At 43.7% G+C, this 21,692-nt stretch overlaps 1 protein-coding gene across 4 annotated transcripts in view; it reads left to right on the plus strand.

The window, feature by feature from the left end:
- The window catches only part of smad2 (SMAD family member 2), a 102,348-nt gene that overhangs the window by 32,651 nt on the left and 48,005 nt on the right, over positions 1-21,692 (plus strand). For 2 of the 4 annotated variants that reach the window (XM_048529437.2, XM_059649820.1), the window contains exon 2: positions 4,119-4,208. The exons of the other annotated variants lie outside the window; for them this stretch is intronic. In XM_048529437.2, the coding sequence (XP_048385394.1) occupies positions 4,119-4,208 (90 nt within the window). The remainder of the gene's footprint in view (positions 1-4,118; positions 4,209-21,692) is intronic. 4 annotated transcript variants of the gene reach the window in all.

Consider the following 21,692-nt stretch of genomic DNA (forward strand, 5'->3'; position numbering starts at 1 on the left):
CAGGTACCAATGGACTTGTACACCAGGGTCCTTTTCTTTTGTTTCTTGTTACTCCCTAGGGACTTACCAGTCACTGTTTATATCCTGCCTTTGTTAACCTTCCCAAAAATGCATCACCTTGCACTTCTTTGCTTACCTAGTATAAAATTATAGTTTCTGATGTTCAGTTTCTTTAACTCCTAACAAAATAAGAAATTGGACAACAATTTGAGAATTTGAAAGCTGAGTACAGGATTAAGGATAGGATTCTTGGCAGCGTGGAGGAACAGAGGGATCTTGGTGTGCAGATACATAGATCCCTTAAAATGGCCACCCAAGTGGACAGGGTTGTTAAGAAAGCATATGGTGTTTTGGCTTTCATTAACAGGGGGATTGAGTTTAAGAGTCGTGAGATCTTGTTGCAGCTCTATAAAACTTTGGTTAGACCGCACTTGGAATACTGCGTCCAGTTCTGGGCGCCCTATTATAGGAAAGATGTGGATGCTTTGGAGAGGGTTCAGAGGAGGTTTACCAGGATGCTGCCTGGACTGGAGGGCTTATCTTATGAAGAGAGGTTGACTGAGCTCGGTCTCTTTTCATTGGAGAAAAGGAGGAGGAGAGGGGACCTAATTGAGGTATACAAGATAATGAGAGGCATAGATAGAGTCGATAGCCAGAGACTATTTCCCAGGGCAGAAATGGCTAGCACGAGGGGTCATAGTTTTAAGCTGGTTGGTGGAAAGTATAGAGGGGATGTCAGAGGCAGGTTCTTTACGCAGAGAGTTGTGAGAGCATGGAATGCGTTGCCAGCAGCAGTTGTGGAAGCAAGGTCATTGGGGTCATTTAAGAGACTGCTGGACATGCATATGGTCACAGAAATTTGAGGGTGCATCCATGAGGATCAATGGTCGGCACAACATTGTGGGCTGAAGGGCCTGTTCTGTGCTGTACTGTTCTATGTTCTATGTTCTATGTTCTAATTGTACCTGTTTTCTTTTGGGTGTCCCGTAGCTTCCTACAATGTGGAAGCAGACCCTTTGGCCCAACTAGTCCATGCCACCCACTTTACCAAACTAATCTAGTCCCACTTGCCTGCATTTAGCACATTTCCCTCTAAACTTTTCCTATTCATGTACTTTCAAAAGTGGTGAATGCCATTTGGATCAGTTCATGCCAAGCATGAACCACTTTGTTTTTAAAGAATGAAGTTGCTCCTCATGTCCTTTTATTTAAAACTACTTTCTTTCATCTGAAAAAATGCACCCCCCCACCCCCCTACACCCTGGGGAGAAGACACATTCTATTAACTTTTTCTCTGCCCCACATGATCTTGTAAACCTCTAAGGTCACTCCTCAATCTCCAGTGAGCAAAGTCCCAGCCTATTTTATAACTCAAACCTGGCAACATTCTCAAATCTTTTCTGAACTCTGGCCAATTTAATAAACCTAAATAGGGTGACCAGAACCGCACTCCAGATCAGGCTTCACCAACGTCTTGTACGACCTCAACATGGCGTCTCAATTCCTATACGCAAATAATACAAGAACCAGGAGCAGGAGTCGGCCATCTGGTTCCTCAAGCCTGCCCTGCCATTTAATAAGATCATGGCTGATCTTTTTTGAGACTCCGTTCCACTTACTCATCCACTCACCAAAGGCCTGAGCAATGAAGGCAAGCATGCTAAACACCTTAACCACCCTGCCTGCCTGTGCATATTTCAAAGAATTATGTTCCTGAACCCCTAGGTCTGTCTGGTCCACAACATTATCCAGGACCATGCCCTTGATTGTTTCACCAAAATGCGCTCCCTAACGTTTAACCAAATTAAACTTCATCTCCCATTCCTCTGGCCGTTGTCCTAGGTAATGAAGATCCCTTTTTTATTCTTAGATAATCATCTTCACTGTCCAGTATACCACCAATTTTGGTGTCATCTATAAACTGACTAACCATGCCTCCTATATTCTCATCCAAATTGTTTCTATAAATTGCATTGTTGGAATTTTTAACGTTGGTTTTTATAGGCTGCTGTCGTGGACTTAGTAGTTCTGCAAATTTCAGAAAGTGTTTTTTTAAAGCCTGAAAAAGTAATTGAATAGGCCAGCAAGCCTTTATATTGGACATCTTGACAAGATATTTTGGTGGAAGTCTTGGTCAGCAGGATGTACTTTGGGCTGGGAACAGAAGAATTTTTTGGGGAGAGAAACCTTGTTGGTAAGTGCTGTTGAACCTCTGAAATCTTGCTTCAAAGGAGAATAGAACACTCTTTAGAAAAGAATTACAGTCTGTTGGACATTGAGACGCATCCATCAGAGATGGACCGTGAACTCATGGGTGGGGAAATACTGCTAATTGTTTACAACCTAGGGGAGGATAATGTTAATTGACAAGGGGAATGGCGCAGCTTGAATGAGACTCTGAAAGTGCATTAGAATATTGGGTAGATGGAGCATGATTTTCATTCATTAAAGAATGTGGAGCAAACTGGAAATTAAATTGCAATGAGAACTATGCTTGGTAGGAGTAAAAATAATCTAGTAAATATGTTTAAGTGAGAAGTAACCATTGAGGTTACTTTGAGAATCCTCGAGTTAATTGATAAATAGTTACATGTTCAAGAGTGATTGGAACGATTTGTGTGACTGTTGTGAACATATGGTATCATAGGAGGAGTCTGTTAAAAGATTTGATCTCTGGTAGTGATGATTCATCAAAATGTTTAGCAGAGTCCCTGGAATAATTGAAAATGGTAATAAGTTGGGAATTTAGAGCTTCCATAACTTCCAAAACAAGTTACATGAGGACAGTAGGTTGTGGCTCAATGAGAAAATGAAAATCTAAATATCTGGATTGAAGAGAGGGCATGTGACTAGGTTTTGAGATATAGTATTCCTAGGAATATGGTTCAGAGAGCTCTTGAAGCCAGAAATCTGATTAGCCCAAGGATAGGTCAAATACTGCAGATGCTGGAAATTAGATCTAAAAAGAAATAATGCTGGAGAAACTTTGGTGTGGCAGTCTCTGCAGAGAGAAGCAGTTAACTTCATTTCAGTTCTGAAGAAGACACATTCGATTTGAAGTGTTAACTCTGTGTTATGTTCACAAATGCCACCAGGCCCAAGTTTCTCTAGTATTTCCTCCTTTTTAGGACTGATTAGCCTGCCTGATGTTAAAAATTTGATGTTTAAGTCTGCAAACGGAGCAAGAGATATTTCAGTTAAAATGTCATGATTACAGTTTAAGAATGAAAGTTATAAAAACTATTAGGTCTTCAAGACTCAACAACTACAGTATGGGATAATTGGAAAGGAGTCAGTGGACATTTGGCCAAAGACCAAGAAGAATATCAGCTTGAAAGGCAGGAAGGCCACGTTCAACATTTTCTCTGTACACAATATGCTATTTCTAAATAGCATTTGTTGTGGTGACTGTAGTAGCTTACTATTGTTCTAGCTATAAACTATTGCAGAATTTTGATTTGGCATGCTGCTTAAAAATGACTCAAATCTCTGATCCCTATCGTTCCAGAGTATCTAACAAAGGCAATTGGCAAATCTGTCCTCTCCCCTTGGGCACAGTTTGTCTAAGATTCAATAACATGCTCAAAAAATGGTACCGGATGTAGACCTAAAAACTTGTGTGTACTTCCAAACTAAAAGATATGTCATGCACTTTCAAAGTTGGTTTTATTTTTTAATATTGCATATTGTGATTACAGTAGAAATTCAAATGCTTTAAAGTTCCTTCTTTTGAACGAAGTTTAATATCCATTTTCAATACACATTATCTTTTAATGCCTTTGTTACTTTGATTATGTTGAATATTTTGTAGATTTGGGGAAGGGAATATGTGTGCCTACCTGTTTATCACTGAACATTTTATTTTGAAGCATGCTTTGTGAAAAATGTCTGTTTCTGGCATGCATTGTGGAACATCAACCACTATGCAGTAAGCTTCCATGGTAAGTTGAACAAATGCATATTCTTTTTTTTTCCCTAAAGCTTATTGTTTGATTGGAATCTTGACATTTATTTTAAAGCAACTTATTTTTATGTTTGTCTACTTGTATAACCCTCCATCAGCTTTTCCACTACACCATGCCCCATGTTTACCTTTTTTTTTCTAATTTTATGCACAGCACATGCTCTGAAATTTGGGGACTGAGTACACCTGGTACAGTAGATCAGTGGGATACAACAGGCCTTTACAGCTTTCCTGAGCAAACCAGGTGAATATACAGTCACTAAAAGCTCTGTTTTTCCACACAGTGGGATGTTGGGATTAACTTGTGGACATTTGAGAGTTGTCAATGTTTGAATTCACGCTTGGTGTTTTTATTTTAGTTTTCTCTTTTTGTGGATTCTAAAACAGAGGTCAGAAAAAAAATGGTGGAAATACATGGCACAACTACGTTGAAAAGAGGGTGTACACCCAAAATAGGTTAACGTATCTTATTTCTTCACAGATGTGCCTAATATGTACTTACAGTATTTTCTCACTTTAAATCTGGTTTTACAACAAATCTTATTTGATTCACAAAATACAAAGGATATGTATCTTATACATAAAGGCTAATTACAATTAATGAATAACAGGTTATCTATTCAAACAACAATCATGTTTACTAGGTTGACTTAACCATTATCAGCAATGGGAATGTAATTTTAAAAATTGTTAACTGGAGTGTAGCTGTGCTAATATTCATAATACATGCTTTAAAAAGTGTTTTTAAAATATTTTGCGGAAGGTGAGCAATTTGTATTTTTATATACATTTAGTCTTGTTAATACTTTGAATATTGTTAATCAAAATGTTTAGTTTTTTTCACTATGTAGTGCTATTTCCATCATTCTGATTGAAACAACGAAGCAGATCTAGTAGCATTGGTGGAGAACGGAAACCAACTTTTTGTATTTGATGAAGCATACCTCCTCACCTCTATTCTCTCCTGCTCTCCCTACCCACCCTGCTTATACTTGCTGCACACTGCCCCCCACACAATCTCCTACACTCCTTCATTCCATTTCCACATTCACTCTCACTTCACCCAATGCTGCCAGACCTGTGTATTTCCAGTATTTATTAAAGAAAAATAATGTGGAAGATTTAAAGACAGCTTTGTCTTGTTAAACTTGTCAGATCCCAAATGAAAGCAATATGTGGTTGACCCACGAATATCACTTGTCCCATTTCCTCTGGGCAGCTGTGTAACTTACAGCTTGTAGTCCTAATGAGCATCACCATTAACCTTTCTGGAAATGATTATCTGAAGCAGTATTTTCCATGTAAGACAGGCACGTTTCTTTGTGGATGATGATTCTCTACATTTTTGACTGGCTTTATGTTGCTGATAAGCCTGAACATTTGATTCGTTGAAGTTCAATTTTCTTCTTATTCCACATTCGCCCACTCATTGTGGAACTAGTGTAGCCTCTTCATTTTGACAAATATACCTGTATCTTGGCTAAGAAGGACATTCTTGGGATATCAATTTTTCACCAGTAGATTTCTCTGGTTTGAGTCAAATACTAAAGAGAAGAAGCAGTAACGTTTGCATTGTTCACGTCAGACATACATCTGCCCTGATGTTGAAAAGAAATTCTCCTCTAAATACTTAATTCTTGGATGGCTGTCTAGTTACTTATCATGGGGGGAAAAACAAAAATTGAGCGTTGTAATTAGTTACAAATAAGCTTTCAGCAATATTGTAATGTATCATTTGCCCTTCTGTACAGTTTTCAGTCAAAGGGAGTTATGATTCCAATCGAGATTGTAACTCCAGGTTTGTTGACAGTTTTTAAAATTATTCCATAGTTCCAGTTTGTAAATTGATTTCCAATTCTTGGGTTAATGTTTCAGAAGGCATACCTACTTTAACTAACTAAACCGGAGACTGTAGAATTAAGGGCATAGTCTGGTCCTAAATTTTAGACTTGTTAGGAGGCACTTCTACCACACTTTCCATGTAGAGATTTGGAGCTCACTTCCACAAGTGGTGGTCGATGCTAAATCAGTTATTCATTTTAAATGAGAGATTTTTCCGTTAAGCAAGATAGTAAGGGATACAGGCCAAACACAGGTGTTGAGGTTGGGCCACAGATCATCAATGATCTCCTTGAATGGCAAAATAGGTTTGAGGGTTTGACTGGCCTACTCCAGTTCTGATATTGAGGTCCTTAATGTTCTAAGCAAAAACAAGGAGTTCACATTGAACCTTCATAACTAGCAGGTTAGATGCCATCTGGAGTATTGAATCCAATTTTGAACAAAACACTGAAAATTATACCAAAACTTTGAAGAAGGTGCCAGTGCAGTTGCTGGCATGGTATTTGACGTTCAAGACTGCAGTTGCATGGTGATACTAGAGAACCTGGGATTGTTCTTATTAGATCTGAGCAGACTAAAAATCAATTAAGTTTTGAATGTTTGTTTGTCAGTTGGAAAAACAAAGTGGAAATGTTTCCAGTAGCAGAATGTTTAGCAATCAGAAAAAGGGAATTAAAAATGAACAAGCAAAGAAATAGGCCTTCGAGCCTTCCCGCCTTCCCAAGTCTGGGCCAACGTATTTTGCCATTCCATACTAAAACTACCTTCATTTACAGGGTCCGCATCTTCTCGTCCCTTCCTTTTCGTGTGTTTGTCTAGGTGTTTCTTGAATGCTACTATTGCGTCTGATTCCACCACCACCTTGGGCAGTATGTTTCAGGCACTCAACACCCTTTTTATTTTTTTTAAGCATGAAAAAACTTGCCTTGCGTATCTCCTGTAGACTAGTGCAATCCCCCACACTCAAAGTGCCCCTGGAATCCATGTCAACTAGTAATTGACCCCTCCACCCTGGGGGGTAAAAGCCTCTTAATTTCCTCTTTAACCATGCCATTCACAATCTTTTAACCACCTTTCAGATTGCCCCTCAACCTCCTGCAGTCAACCTTTCTTAGCTAAAAGAAAATCCCCCATACTCGGCAACATCCTCATACTAGGTAAACCTCTTCTGTACCCTCTCTAAAGCATCCATGTTCTTCTGGTAGTGTGGTGACCAGAACTATATGCAATATTCCAAGTGTGGCCTAACTAAAGTTCTATAGAGCAGCAGAATAACTTGGTCTGTCCTTACATTCAATGCTCCTTCCAATGAAGGCCAGCCATACTATAAGCCTGTTTATAAAAAATCTACCTTGTCTACCTGTGCTGCCAGCCTCTCTGATCTGGATCTTCACACCCAGATCCTTGTGCTTATCAATACTCCTAAGAGTTCTGCCAATCACTGTATGATTTCCACCTGCACTTGACCTTCCAAAATGCATCACCTCATATTTGTGTGGATTAAACTCTATCTGCTATATTTCTACCCATGCCACCAACTGATCTATATCATGTTCTGACAATCCTCCTCACTATCTGCAACTTCATCAAAAAGCTAGAGTGAATTTTTGTAATCGGGAGTTTTTTTAGGCCACTTAGGTTTGCAAGAATGATATTTGGACTTCAGATATTTATTGGCCTTAATTAATTACCTTTAAATGCCAGTTACATTGCTGTGGGCCTAGACTTACAAGTAGGCCAGATCAGGTAAAGATGGCAGTTTCCTTACCAAAAGGACATTAGTGCTCAAGCTAAAAGGAAGAACAGATGGAAAGGGTATTGAACAATGGCAGTCTAAAGCATTTGTTTTAACGTGTATGACAGGTAAAGCAGATGAGTTTTTAGAGCTTAGATTAATATGCATAATAATGATGTTGGAGCTATTATTGAGACTAGGTTGAAAGAGGGATCAGACTGACAGCATAACTTCTCAGGATTTAGATGCTTCAGGTGTGATAGATTTTAAGAGGTGTGGGGGAATGATGTGATTGATTGGGGAGAATGTCCCAGCTGTACGGAGAGTGGACACCTCTGTGCTCATCCAGTAAATCCATATGGATAGATCTCAGGAATCGGAAGGTTGCATTCACTTTGGGTTGTCTTACAGGCCTCCGAACAGATATGTGGATGGATTTTGGAAAAATGCAAAAACGCCAGGTGGTTGTGGTGGGTGATTCTTAACTTTCCCAATCTTGACTGGAACTTCCTTAGTTGGTGTGATCAGGAGGGTTTCTTGAAGTGATACGTAAGTAGCCTAACTAGGTGAAGAGCTGCGCTGGACTTGGCTGGGTTCATTCCCTGATACCAGGTGGTTGAAATTTGTGAGGGAGCATTTCAGAAACAGTGACTATAATTCCATAAGCTTTCTAAGTTGCTTGTGGTTAGGAGTGCTCCACGTGTTAAAATACTGAGTTGGGGAAGATTAACTAACAATATTAGGCAGGAATTGGGGAATAGAGCTTGGGGGCTGCTGTTTTGAGGGTAAATCCATATCTGTCATGTGAGAATCTATTAAGGGACAGTTGATTTGGTGTTCAGGATTAGCATGTTCCTGTGAAAATGAAGGATAAGGATGGCAAGATTTGGGAATCTTGGATGATGAGAGAAATGGTGAGGTCAGTCAAAAAGAAAATGTCTAAGGTTTAAGAAACTGAAGACAGTTCTCAAACGATATAAAGAAAGCAGGAAAGAACTTTAGGAGGTGTAAAAAAGACCATGCAAAGTCCTGGGCAAAACGGGATTGAGAATAATCCCAAATATATGTATATCGAGTGCAAGAGGATAGCTAGGGAACAAATAGGCCCACTCAAGGACAAAGGATGAAATTTGTGAGGAGCTGAAGGAAGTGGGTGAGGCCTGAACAAATATTTAACAAATTGGTATTCACAAAGGAGAAGGATATGTTGGATGCTGAGTCTGGAGTAGGGCATGTCAATATAAGAAAGATGTGAAGGCTTTGGAGAGAGTACAGGAAAGGTTAAGGTATTGCTGGTTTGGAGGGTATAACTGGAGAGATTCAATAGTTAATGCTGCTGCCAGGGGCCTAGGTTCGATTCCATCCTTGGTGACCGTCTATGTGGATTTTGCATGTTCTCCCCATGTTTGCGAGGGTTTTCTTCAGGTGCTCCAGTTTCTTCCCACAGTCCAAAAATGTGCAGGTTAGGTGGATTAGCCATGGGGAATGCAGGTTATAGGGATAAGGTCGGATGTGTATCTAGGTGGGATGCCGTTTGGAGGGTCTGTGTAGACATGATGGGCTGAATGGCCTGCTTCCACGCAAGAACACAGAACAGTACAGACCCTTTGGCCCACGACGTTGTGCCCACCTGTTATCCTACTAAGATCAAATTACCCCACATACTCTTTATTTTACTATCCAAGAGGCGCTTTAAGTCTCGAAATTATCTGACTCCACCATTGCTGGCAGTGCGTTCCAATGTGCCCACCACTGTGTGAAGAACCTACTTCTTGACATCTCCCTGATAGCTTCTTCCAGTCACCTTTAAAATTGTGCCCCCTCGTAATAGTCACCTTCAAGCTTGACCTTCCAAAATGAATCACTTCACACTTTTCTGGGATATATTCCATCTGCCACCTCTTTGCCCAGCTCTGCATCCTGTCAGTGTTCTGTTGCAGCCTCCAACAGCCCTACACGCTGTCCACAACTTCATTAATCTTCGTGTCATCGGCAAACTTACTAACCCACCTTTCCACTTTCTCATCCAAGTCATTTGTAAAGATCTCAAAGAGCAGAGGTCCCAGAACAGATCCCTGCAGAACACCACTGGTCACTGTGCTCCAGACTCAACACTTTACATCTGCTACCACCTTCTGTCTTCTATTGGACAGCCAGTTTTGTATTCACACCCAAATTTCCCTGAATCCCATGCCTCCTGACTTTCTGAATGAGCCTTACCATGGGGAACCTTCTCAAATGCCTTGATAAAATCCACATACACCACATCCACTGCTGTACCTTCATCAATGTGTTTTGTCGCATCCTCAAAGAATTCAGTAAGGCTTGAGGCATGATCTGCGCTCCTCAAAGCCATGCTGACTATTCCTAATCAAACTGTGCTTTTCCATATAATCATAAATACTGTCTCTTAGAATCCTCTACAATAATTTGCCCATCGCAGAAATAAGTGTAATTGGTCTGTAATTCCCAGAATTGTACCTATTCCCTTTCTTGAACAAGGGAATGACATTTTCCACCCTCCAATCGTCGCCAAAGGGGCAGCAATCTCTTCCCTTGCCCCCCGTAGGAACCTTGAGTATAATCCCATCTGTCTCAGGGGACTTATCTATCCTCATGTTTTTCAAACTTTCTAGCACATTCTCCGTCCTGACATCAACCTGTTCAAGCATATCTGCCTGTTTCACACTGTCCTCACAAATGTCGAGGTCCTTGTCACTGGTGAATACTGAACCAAAGTAGTCATTAAGGACATTACAGAGATAGTAGGAACTGCCGATGCTGGAGAATCTGAGATCAGTGTGAAGCTGGATGAGCACAGCAGGCCAAGCAGCCGCATTTGGCATGTGGTTGGGGGAGGGGAGATTTGAAGCTTGTGAAGCCCACATTCCTACGGTTAAACTGCAGCGTTCCCAAGCGAATTAAGATGCTGCTGCTGCATCTTTTGGGTGGTGTCATTGTGGCAACGCAGGAGGCCCAGGATGGCCATGTCATCCGAGGAGTTGGGGTGGGGGTGGGTGGGTGCGGGTGAAATTGAAATGGTTCACAACTGAGAGGTGTAGTTGTTCGTTGTGTACTGATCAACAATACTTGCATTTCCCCGTGCAGATGGCCTGTATTAAGGACCTTCCCTACCTGCTAACTCTGTGCACGTTGCCTCCACTATCCCCGATGGGCCCTACTCTCATTTCTGGCCATCTGCTTGTTCCTCACATTAGCATAGAGTGCTGTTGGGATTTTCCTTGATCTTACCCACCAAGGTTTTCTCACGCCACTTCTGGCTCTCCTAAGTCCATTCTTCAGTTCCTTCCTGGCTATCTTATCGACCTTTCGAGACCCATCCAATCCTTGCTTCCTCAACCTTAAGCTTTGTTCTTCCTCTTGACTAAATGTTCCCCGTGTCTTGTCATCCAAAGTTTGTTGACAACCCCTTCCTTGCCTTGGTTAGGCAAACCTAACCAGTACTTGTGGCAACTGCTCCCTAAACAACCTCTGTATTTCTGTCATGCATTTCTCTGAGACCAACTGATCCTGGTTTATGCTCAGCAGTTCTTGCCTAATAATTCCCATGATAATTTCCGTTCCCCAATTAATACTTCCCTATACCGTCTGCTCCTGTCCCTAGACGTGACTGTAGTAAAGGTCAGGGAGTCGTGTTCTCTGTCGCCAAAATGCTCTCCCACTAAGATTTGACATCTGGCCTGTTTTGTTGCCAAGCACTAAATCCAATTTGGCCTATGTACATATTGAGTCAGAAATCCTTCCTGGACACACCTGACAAAATCTGCTTCATCCAAACTATTTGCACTTAGGTTCCAGTCGATGTTGGGGAAGTTGAAGTCACCCATGAGAACAACCCTATTACTTCTGCACCTTTCCAAAATCTGTCTCCCAGTCTGTTCCTCCATGTCTTTATTGCTGTTGGGCGGTCTATAGAAAACTCCTAATTGTGACTGCTCCTTTCTTGTTTCTGACTTCCACCCATACTGACTCAATGGACAAACCCTCCTCCACGACCTTTCTGCAACTGTGATACCATCCATGATTAGCAGTGACACGCTTCCATCTCTCTTCGCTCCCTCCCTATTTGTTTTGAAACATCTATACCCCAGAACACTCAACAACTATTCTTGCCGCAGTGCTATCCAAGTCTCCATAATGACCACAGCGTCATAGCTCCAAGTACTGATCCATGCTCTTAGTTCGTCACCCTTATTCCTGACACTACGTGTGTTAAAATACACACCTCAACCCATCGCACTTACTGCTACTTTGCCCTATCAACTGCCTATTCTTCCTCACAGAATCTCTGCTTGCTGTATCAGCCCGTACATCAGCTACCCCATTGACTGATAGGTTTCTCCGGTTCCCGTCCCTCTGCCAAACAAGTTTAAGCCCTCCCGAAAAGCTCTAGCAAACCTCCCGCCCAGGATATTCTTGTCCCTCCAGTTCAGGTGCCATCCGCCCTTCCTGTACAGATCCCACCTTTCCCCAGAAGGTATCCCGATGATCCATATATCCGAAGCCCTCCCTCCTACACCAGCTCAGTAGCCACATATTCACCTGCACTTGCTCTCTATCCCTGACATCACTAGCCAGTGGCACCGATAGTAATCCTGAGGTTACTACTCTGCTCGTCCTGGCTTTTCACTCCCATCCTAACTCACTATATTCACTTTTCAAGTCCTCAGCCCATTTCCTAGCTATGTCATTGGTACCAAATGTGTACAACAACTTCTGGCTGTTCTTCCTGCCCCTTAAGAATCCTGTAGACTTGATCTGAGACATCCTTGACCATAGTGTCTGAGAGGCAACATACCATCTGGGAGATAGCAGGAACTGCAGATGCTGGCGAATCTGAGCTAACGAGGTGTAGAGCTGGATGAACGCAGCAGGCTAAGCAGCATCAGAGGAACAGAAGGCTGACGTTTCAGGCCTAGACCCTTCGTCAGAAAGATTCATTTCTGAAGAAGGCTCTAGGTCCAAAACAGCAGCCTTCCTGCTCCACTGATGCTGCTGGGCCTGCCGTGTTCATCCAGCTCTACATCTTGTTATACCATCCGGGAGTTTCGCTTGGTACCACAGAATCTCCTGTCAGTTCTCCTAACCATTGAATCTCCTGTCACTATTGCTCTCCTATTCTTGCCCCTTCTGTTCTGAGCCACAGAGCCAGACTCAGTGCCAGAGACCTGGCCGCTATGGCTTTCCCCAGTAGATTGTCCCCCGTTGAGGGCAACGACCACAGGATCCCTGCACTGTCTATCTGTCTATTCCCTCTTCCCCCTCCTGACAGTCACCCACCTGTCTTCGTCCTGTAACTTGGGTGTGATAACCTCCCTATAACTCTTTATCACCCCATTAGCCTTCCGAATGATCCAGAGTTCATCCAGCCCCGGTTCCCTAATGTGCTCTGTGAGGACCTGAAGTTGTGTGCACTTCTTGCAGGCTAAGTCAAAAGGGACACTAGTGGTGACCCTTACCTCCCACGCCCTGTAAGAGGAGCATGCAACTGCTGTAGCTTTCATTCCATTTACTCTAGATTGGAAAAAGAATAAAGGAAAAAAAGCTTGCTTTTTCTACCCTCCACAGACTTTTTTTGAGAGACTGGAAAAACTTGTATGTTGGGTGTCTGAGAGGTTACCTGATGAAAGCTTACACATTACACATTTGAGAAACCTAGATAGTTGGAGTCTCTTTCCCAGGGTAGAAATGTCAATTACTGGAAGACACAAGTTTAAGGTAAAAGAGGGCAAGTTTAAAGGTGCTGAGAGGCAATTTTTTTTTTCTAGGCACAAACTCCATCCAGAATGTGTTGCCTGAGGAAGTGGCAGAAACAGATATTACAGCAACTTCTGATGTCTTCGCAGATACACAAAAAGGCAGGAAATAGTGATATGGACAATGTAGAGCATAAACTTTTCTAAACTACAGACCATCCTGCGTTGGTACAGCTAGTGGGCCGAAGAACAGTACAGCAAAGGAACAGCCTTTTTGTTCAGACGGGTCTTTCTAACAGTTGACATGATTTCATGATCATTGTTGAACTCTTCCAGACTTTCTTATAAATTCAAATTCATTCGTCTGCCGTGGCGGAGTTTGAACTTTGGTCTGCAGAATATTACTGGGTCTCTGAATTAATAGTGTAGTGTGATTAAGCCAGTGACTCCCTGTGCTAGCTGAAAGGAAGTGGAAGCAGGTTGAATGACCACCAAATGGGAAATCTTATTATTAGCAGGGAAAACTGTCGGCCTGGTGGGGAAGGGCAGCAGAGTGACACTAATTGGATAACTCAAAAGATAGGACAGGGATGATGAGCATAATGTCCTAATGTGTTGGTGTCTTTTTTTTTCTTATTGAATCATCGCATGTTATCACTTTGTTTTTCTTTTATTTTTGCTGTTGCGAAGAACTCAGTAGTCCAAGTAAAGAGAACCTTAACACTCAAATACCTGAGTACGATAATATCTGTATTTTAAAGTTGTAACTTCAGAGTGGTAACATGTTGCACATAAAATAACATTGCAGTGGTAGAAGTGTTTAGTTTCAAAGTTACTAATGTGTAAACCTTCCTTTCTGGCACAGTTTACCATGGAGTGCTTTTGGCTTATCCCATATTGTTGGCATGGAAGAAGCAATGTGCCCTCGAACAATATTATCTGTACTATCATCCCAACAATGCTGCCTGACTACCTCAGTTGCCGCACACTTGTTGCTTAAACGCTGCTCCATCTTTGTTACAGAGATAGTGGGAACTGCAGATGCTGGAGAATTCCAAGATAATAAAATGTGAGGCTGGATGAACACAGCAGGCCAAGCAGTATCTCAGGAGCACAAAAGCTGAAGTTTCGGGCCTAGACCCTTCATCAGAGAGGGGGATGGGGAGAGGGAACTGGAATAAATAGGGAGAGAGGGGGAGGCGGACCGAAGATGGAAAGTAAAGAAGATAGGTGGAGAGAGTGTAGGTGGGGAGGTAGGGAGGGGATAGGTCAGTCCAGGGAAGACGGACAGGTCAAGGAGGTGGGATGAGGTTAGTCGGTAGCTGGGGGTGCGGCTTGGGGTGGGAGGAAGGGATGGGAGAGAGGAAGAACCGGTTAGGGAGGCAGAGACAGGTTGGACTGGTTTTGGGATGCAGTGGGTGGGGGGGAAGAGCTGGGCTGGTTGTGTGGTGCAGTGGGGGGAGGGGACGAACTGGGCTGGTTTAGGGATGCAGTAGGGGAAGGGGAGATTTTGAAACTGGTGAAGTCCACATTGATACCATATGGCTGCAGGGTTCCCAGGTGGAATATGAGTTGCTGTTCCTGCAACCTTCGGGTGGCATCATTGTGGCACTGCAGGAGGCCCATGATGGACATGTCATCAAGAGAATGGGAGGGGGAGTGGAAATGGTTTGCGACTGGGAGGTGCAGTTGTTTGTTGCGAACTGAGCGGAGGTGTTCTGCAAAGCGGTCCCCAAGCCTCCGCTTGGTTTCCCCAATGTAGAGGAAGCCGCACCGGGTACAGTGGATGCAGTATACCACATTGGCAGATGTGCAGGTGAACCTCTGCTTAATGTGGAATGTCATCTTGGGGCCTGGGATGGGGGTGAGGGAGGAGGTGTGGGGACAAGTGTAGCATTTCCTGCGGTTGCAGGGGAAGGTGCCGGGTGTGGTGGGGTTGGAGGGCAGTGTGGAGCGAACAAGGGAGTCACGGAGAGAGTGGTCTCTCCGGAAAGTAGACAGGGGAGGGGATGGAAAAATGTCTTGGGTGGTGGGGTCGGATTGTAAATGGCAGAAGTGTCGGAGGATGATGCGTTGTATCCGGAGGTTGGTAGGGTGGTGTGTGAGAACGAGGGGGATCCTCTTGGGGCGGTTGTGGTGGGGTCAGGGTGTGAGGGATGTGTTGCGGGAAATACGGGAGACGCGGTCAAGGGCGTTCTCGATCACTGTGGGGGGAAAGTTGCGGTCCTTAAAGAACTTGGACATCTGGGATGTGCGGGAGTGGAATGTCTTATTGTGGGAGCAGATGCGGCGGAGGCGGAGGAATTGGGAATAGGGGACTCCCACAGCTACCTAGAATACACCACCTCCCACCCACCCTCCTGCAAAAATTCCATCCCCTATTCCCAATTCCTCCGCCTCCGCCGCATCTGCTCCCACGATAAGACATTCCACTCCCGCACATCCCAGATGTCCAAGTTCTTTAAGGACCGCAACTTTCCCCCCACAGTGATCGAGAACGCCCTTGACCGCGTCTCCCGTATTTCCCGCAACACATCCCTCACACCCTGACCCCACCACAACCGCCCCAAGAGGATCCCCCTCGTTCTCACACACCACCCTACCAACCTCCGGATACAACGCATCATCCTCCGACACTTCTGCCATTTACAATCCGACCCCACCACCCAAGACATTTTTCCATCCCCTCCCCTGTCTACTTTCCGGAGAGACCACTCTCTCCGTGACTCCCTTGTTCGCTCCACACTGCCCTCCAACCCCACCACACCCGGCACCTTCCCCTGCAACCGCAGGAAATGCTACACTTGTCCCCACACCTCCTCCCTCACCCCCATCCCAGGCCCCAAGATGACATTCCACATTAAGCAGAGGTTCACCTGCACATCTGCCAATGTGGTATACTGCATCCACTGTACCCGGTGCGGCTTCCTCTACATTGGGGAAACCAAGCGGAGGCTTGGGGACCGCTTTGCAGAACACCTCCGCTCAGTTCACAACAAACAACTGCACCTCCCAGTCGCAAACCATTTCCACTCCCCCTCTCATTCTCTAGATGACATGTCCATCATGGGCCTCCTGCAGTGCCACAATGATGCCACCCGAAGGTTGCAGGAATAGCAACTCATATTCCGCCTGGGAACCCTGCAGCCATATGGTATCAATGTGGACTTCACCAGTTTCAAAATCTCCCCTTCCCCTACTGCATCCCTAGACCAGCCCAGTTCGTCCCCTCCCCCCACTGCACCACACAACCAGCCCAGCTCTTCCCCGTGCTCCCCCCACCCCCCCACCCACTGCATCCCAAAACCAGTCCAACCTGTCTCTGCCTCCCTAACCGGTTCTTCCTCTCACACAACCCTTCCTCCCACCCCAAGCCGCACCCCCAGCTACCTACTAACCTCATCCCACCTCCTTGACCTGTCCATCTTCCCTGGACTGACCTATCCCCTCCCTACCTCCCCACCTATACTCTCTCCACCTATCTTCTTTACTCTCCATCTTCGGTCCGCCTCCCCCCCTCTCCCTATTTATTCCAGTTCCCTCTCCCCATCCCCCTCTCTGATGAAGGGTCTAGGCCCGAAACGTCAGCTTTTGTGCTCCTGAGATGCTGCTTGGCCTGCTGTGTTCATCCAGCCTCACATTTCCATCTTTGTTACATCTAGATTTAGCTACCCCAATATACACCTGACTGGTCACCTGCACTCTACACTCCGTAACTTGGTTGATTCAAAACTCTGCCTTTGTCCTTAATAGTGTTAAGCCCTCGCACCTTTGCTTGCTGATCTTCTGCTCGTGCAGCACTTTGGCTTCCCAATTCTCATTGTCCTTTTCAAATTCTGTGGCCTCACCCACATCTCTCTTCTAACCTTAAAACTCAAGGTATCTGCATTTATCTAAACTTAGCCTCTTGAACATCCTTTTATTTTAATGCTGGTTGTTATTGCTGGCTGAGCTTTCAGCTGCCTCAGCTCGGGAATTCTGCCTAAATTTTACTATCATTTTCATTGAATAAGGCACACCATAACACCTATCTCTTTTTGACTTCAGATTTTTTGTCATTTGCCCTAATATGTGACAATGCCTATCTTGCTTCTCCACTTCCATGAAGCACATGGGTTGTTTTGCTGTCAAAAGGTACAAGGTGAATATGTTGGAATCGGAGGTTGTAGACTTCGCTGAGCTGGTGTGTTTGTAGACATTTCATCGCCCTGCTAGCTAACATCATCAGTGTGCCTCCAGTGAAGCGCTGCTGTTCTGTCCTGCTTGTTGTGTGTGTCTTGGCTTGCTGGGGTGTTGATATCGCTTCTGGTTTCGTTTCTGAATGGTTTGTATATCGGGTGTATAACTAACCTGATATACAGATCACTGAGAAACAGAATCAGAAGTGGTGCCAATCACTGCAGCAAGCCGAGACACACACATCACAAGCAGGACAGAACACCAGTGCTTCACTGGAGGCGCACTGACAATGTTGCCTGACAGGGTGATGTAATGTCTGCAAACAAAAACACATCGGCTTGGCGAACAAGTCTACAACCTCGTCCACAGGAGCTACAAATCTTCTCAAACTTTGTAATCTGCTATCTTTTTTAAATGACTGAACCTAGCTAATTTTATGTAGATGCTTGATATGCTCAATAGGTTAAGCAGCATAATGAACAGCTAATGTTTCAGGTTCGTAACTTTTGTCAGAACTGGAATGAACCACAGATGCAACCGCTTTTAAGGTAGTATAAGGGGAAGGAAGTTGGAGTAAAGAATAAGTGCGTCATCTGCAGTTGGGTGGAATGCAGGTCTGAGTCAATGTGATAAGTAAAGAAACAAAAGATGCACCCAGAGTTGTAACTAGCAATGATAAAATAAGCACTGTTACCTGGAGGATGCAGTTCAAATTCTGGCTGTGACCTGAAAATGTTGAACAATATTTAGTGTTGGAAGACTGCAAAATCTCTCATTGAGAGAGGTGTTTCTTGAGCTATTGTTGAGATATCTCTAAAGGGACAAAGATGACAGTTGGTAGAAGCCTTATTCTGGCTATTGTTGGAAGTTTTGGGGCTATGCTTGCTGGTGTTTACGAAACTGAAATTCCGATCTGATTTTTGGTTTTTCCAGTGTTCGCAAAGTAGCTCCCTCTGAGAAAGATACGCTAAATTCAAGGAAGTACAAGTAAATTGTTGCATCATGCAGAAGAAATGTTTGCTGTCCTAGAAGGTTGAAGGGAGGTAAAGGATAGATGTTGTATCTCCAGTACTTCTGTGAGGACCCCGGTGTGGCTGATGGTGAGGTGAGCTGAAGGTGTTTCGTGCAGTTGTGCTGCAGGGGTGTGGAAATGGTATAAGAGGGTGTGAAATGTGAAGGCCACACTTTTTTGAAAGTTGGGACAAGTGGTAGCTCATCACTTCCTGTAAGGCAGACATGGCAAGGTATGAGAATAGATATAGAAAATGTGATCGAGCCCCTTGAAGGCATGCCATTTAGTGTTGGGATGTGAAATAACATGGTGTGAAGCTGAATGAACACAGCAGGCCAAGTAGCATCAGAGGAGCAGGAAAGCTTGATGTTTTGGGTTGGGACCCTTCAGAAATTGTTGAGGAGCGTTGGGGCGTGCATGGGTTGGTTGGCTTGGGACAGCTGGTTTGTAATGTACAGTGACGCCAAGAGTATGGGTTCAATTCCTTTACCAGCTGAGGATACCGTGAAGGAACTACCTTCTGAACCACACCTGAGGTGTGGTGACCCTCCAGGTGAAATCATCACCAGTCATTCCTCGCTGTCCTAACTCCTGCTACACTGACAAAGACTTGTGCATGTGCACGTGCATGTGCACGTGCACGTGCACATGTCCACCTACCTGTACAGGATGGGAGAAGTTGGAAATGGGTTGTATGATTAGCATGATGTAACCTTCCGTACCAATGTTGCATGTTTAGAATTTCTTCCTAGAAGAATGCCCCTCAAAGATAAGTTGCCATAGACAGAAGTCACATGACACTAGGTTATAGTCCAACAGGTTTGCTTGATATCATCAATCTACACTTCTGACCTTGTCGAACCCAGTCTAACACTAGCACCTTCACATAACTCGACAGGGCTGGTTTGGCATTAGAGACGTACAGGGAGAGATTGGTGGTCGATATTTTGAAGGAGAATTGAATACCTTTTGTACAAGGGGTGGTCAGTACTATTGGAGCATGAGAGTAATTGTACCACTTGATGCATAGGTGATCTGATTATGGTCTCTTGACCCAACTGTCCTATATGTAGACTCCCCCCTTGATTCTCTCATCTACCAAAGATCTGTCGGAGTCAGCAATGAATATGTCCAATTACACACGTCCACTACCTTCTAGGAAGCGAATTCCCTCGACTAACAACCCTATGCAAGAAGTTATTCTCCATTTCCACTTTAAAAGGGAAGTATCTATTTCTTCAGCTGTGTTCCCGAGTGGAGGTCTCCCTGATGACCAAATGTCTTCCTCATATCCACGAAGATCCTCTCAGAATCTTTGTGTCCCTTAGATCACGTCTTATTCACCTTAAGTTGGTGCAGGCCCAGTCTGTCAAACTATTCAAATAAGAAAAACCTGTAACAGTAGCAGTACTGGAAATGTGATCAGTTCTGTCTAGGTGCAGTAACATTTCCCTCCTTCCCATAACCAAGAATGTTTTAGTTCTCATCCTAGTCACTTGCTGTAGCTTCACACTAACTTAATTATTCTTACACCAATGCACTTAGATGTCTTTGTATGTCAAGTTCTGTAATTTCTATTCACTTTAGTAGTGTTACAGCGTTCCCATTCATTTTGACAAAGTGGATAAATGTTTGCATTTTCCCACACTATATTTCATCTGCAAGATTTTTTTGTGTCCACTTTTGTAGGCTGTCACACTCTTCTTGACAATTTATTCTGCTACCTATCTTGGTGTTCTGAAAAAAAAATCCTTAGCTGATATACATTCAGCTCCTGCGTAAGAAAGAAGTGGATGCACAGTTGAGACCTCAACAGTGGTCCCTGTTGCACCCTCAAAGCTTACAGCCTGCCAATCTGAAAAGTTCCATTTATCACTACTGACTGCTTTCTATTGGCTAGCCAGTTATTTTAGTGCTAATAATTTACTCTCTATTCCATATGTTCTTATTTTGTCAAACAATCTTTTGATGTGATGACCTGATAGAAGAACACAAAATTTGAGGTGAATGGGTAGGGTGGATGGTCAGCATCTGTTTCCCACAGTGAAAATGTCAAAATACCAGGGGCAAAGTTTCTTGTATGTAGAGCATAGCAGGTGCCTGGAATGTGCTTTCACGGGAGGTTGCAGAAGCAGATGTGTTATTGAAGTTTAAGTAACATTTAGACATATGAACGTCAGGGAACAGAAGTGTGGATGATGTACAGGTGGATGGAATTAGTTTAGAATTGCATCATGGTCATTGCATTATGCTGGGCTGAAGGGCCTGTTCCTGTGACGTACTGTTCTGTGTTCCTATTAAATGCTGTTTGGAAATCCAAAGAGTCTGAGTCCCTTTTTTATCTGCTAGATATTTTATTCTTCAAAACAAACACTAATCAATATGTTTAAATACAACTTCTCTTTAACAAATACAGGAACAAAAATGGAAGTTGCTGGAAAAGCTCAGCAGGTCTGGCAGCATCTGTGAAGAAGAAAAAAAATCAGAATTAATGTTTCGGGTCCGGTGACCCTTCCTCAGAAGTTCTCCAGCAATTTCTGTTTTTGTTCCTGATTTACAGTATCTGCCGCTCTTTGGTTTCCCGTCAACAAAGTTGTGTTGACTCTACCTAACTGCATCACGTATTCTGCCGTATTCCCTTTTAATAATGGGTTCTAGCTGTTTCCCTAAAACAAAGGTTGGGTTAACTGGCTCTTGTTTTCTGCTTTCTATCGCCCTCCTTCCTTGAGTAAATGCGTTACATTAGCTATTTTTCAATCCACTAGAATCCTCCAACATACAAGGTATTTTGAAATCTAGCCAGTGCAATAACTATTACTGCTGCCAGAGATAATGGGAACTGCAGATGCTGGAGAATTGATGGAGAATTCACTTGGAATACTGCGTCCAGTTCTGGGCGCCCTATTATAGGAAAGATGTGGATGCTTTGGAGAGGGTTCAGAGGAGGTTTACCAGGATGCTGCCTGGACTGGAGGGCTTATCTTATGAAGAGAGGTTGACTGAGCTCGGTCTCTTTTCATTGGAGAAAAGGAGGAGGAGAGGGGACCTAATTGAGGTATACAAGATAATGAGAGGCATAGATAGAGTCGATAGCCAGAGACTATTTCCCAGGGCAGAAATGGCTAGCACGAGGGGTCATAGTTTTAAGCTGGTTGGTGGAAAGTATAGAGGGGATGTCAGAGGCAGGTTCTTTACGCAGAGAGTTGTGAGAGCATGGAATGCGTTGCCGGCAGCAGTTGTGGA

The sequence above is a fragment of the Stegostoma tigrinum genome, chromosome 1 (assembly GCF_030684315.1).
Source record: "Stegostoma tigrinum isolate sSteTig4 chromosome 1, sSteTig4.hap1, whole genome shotgun sequence".
Lineage (NCBI taxonomy): Eukaryota > Metazoa > Chordata > Chondrichthyes > Orectolobiformes > Stegostomatidae > Stegostoma > Stegostoma tigrinum.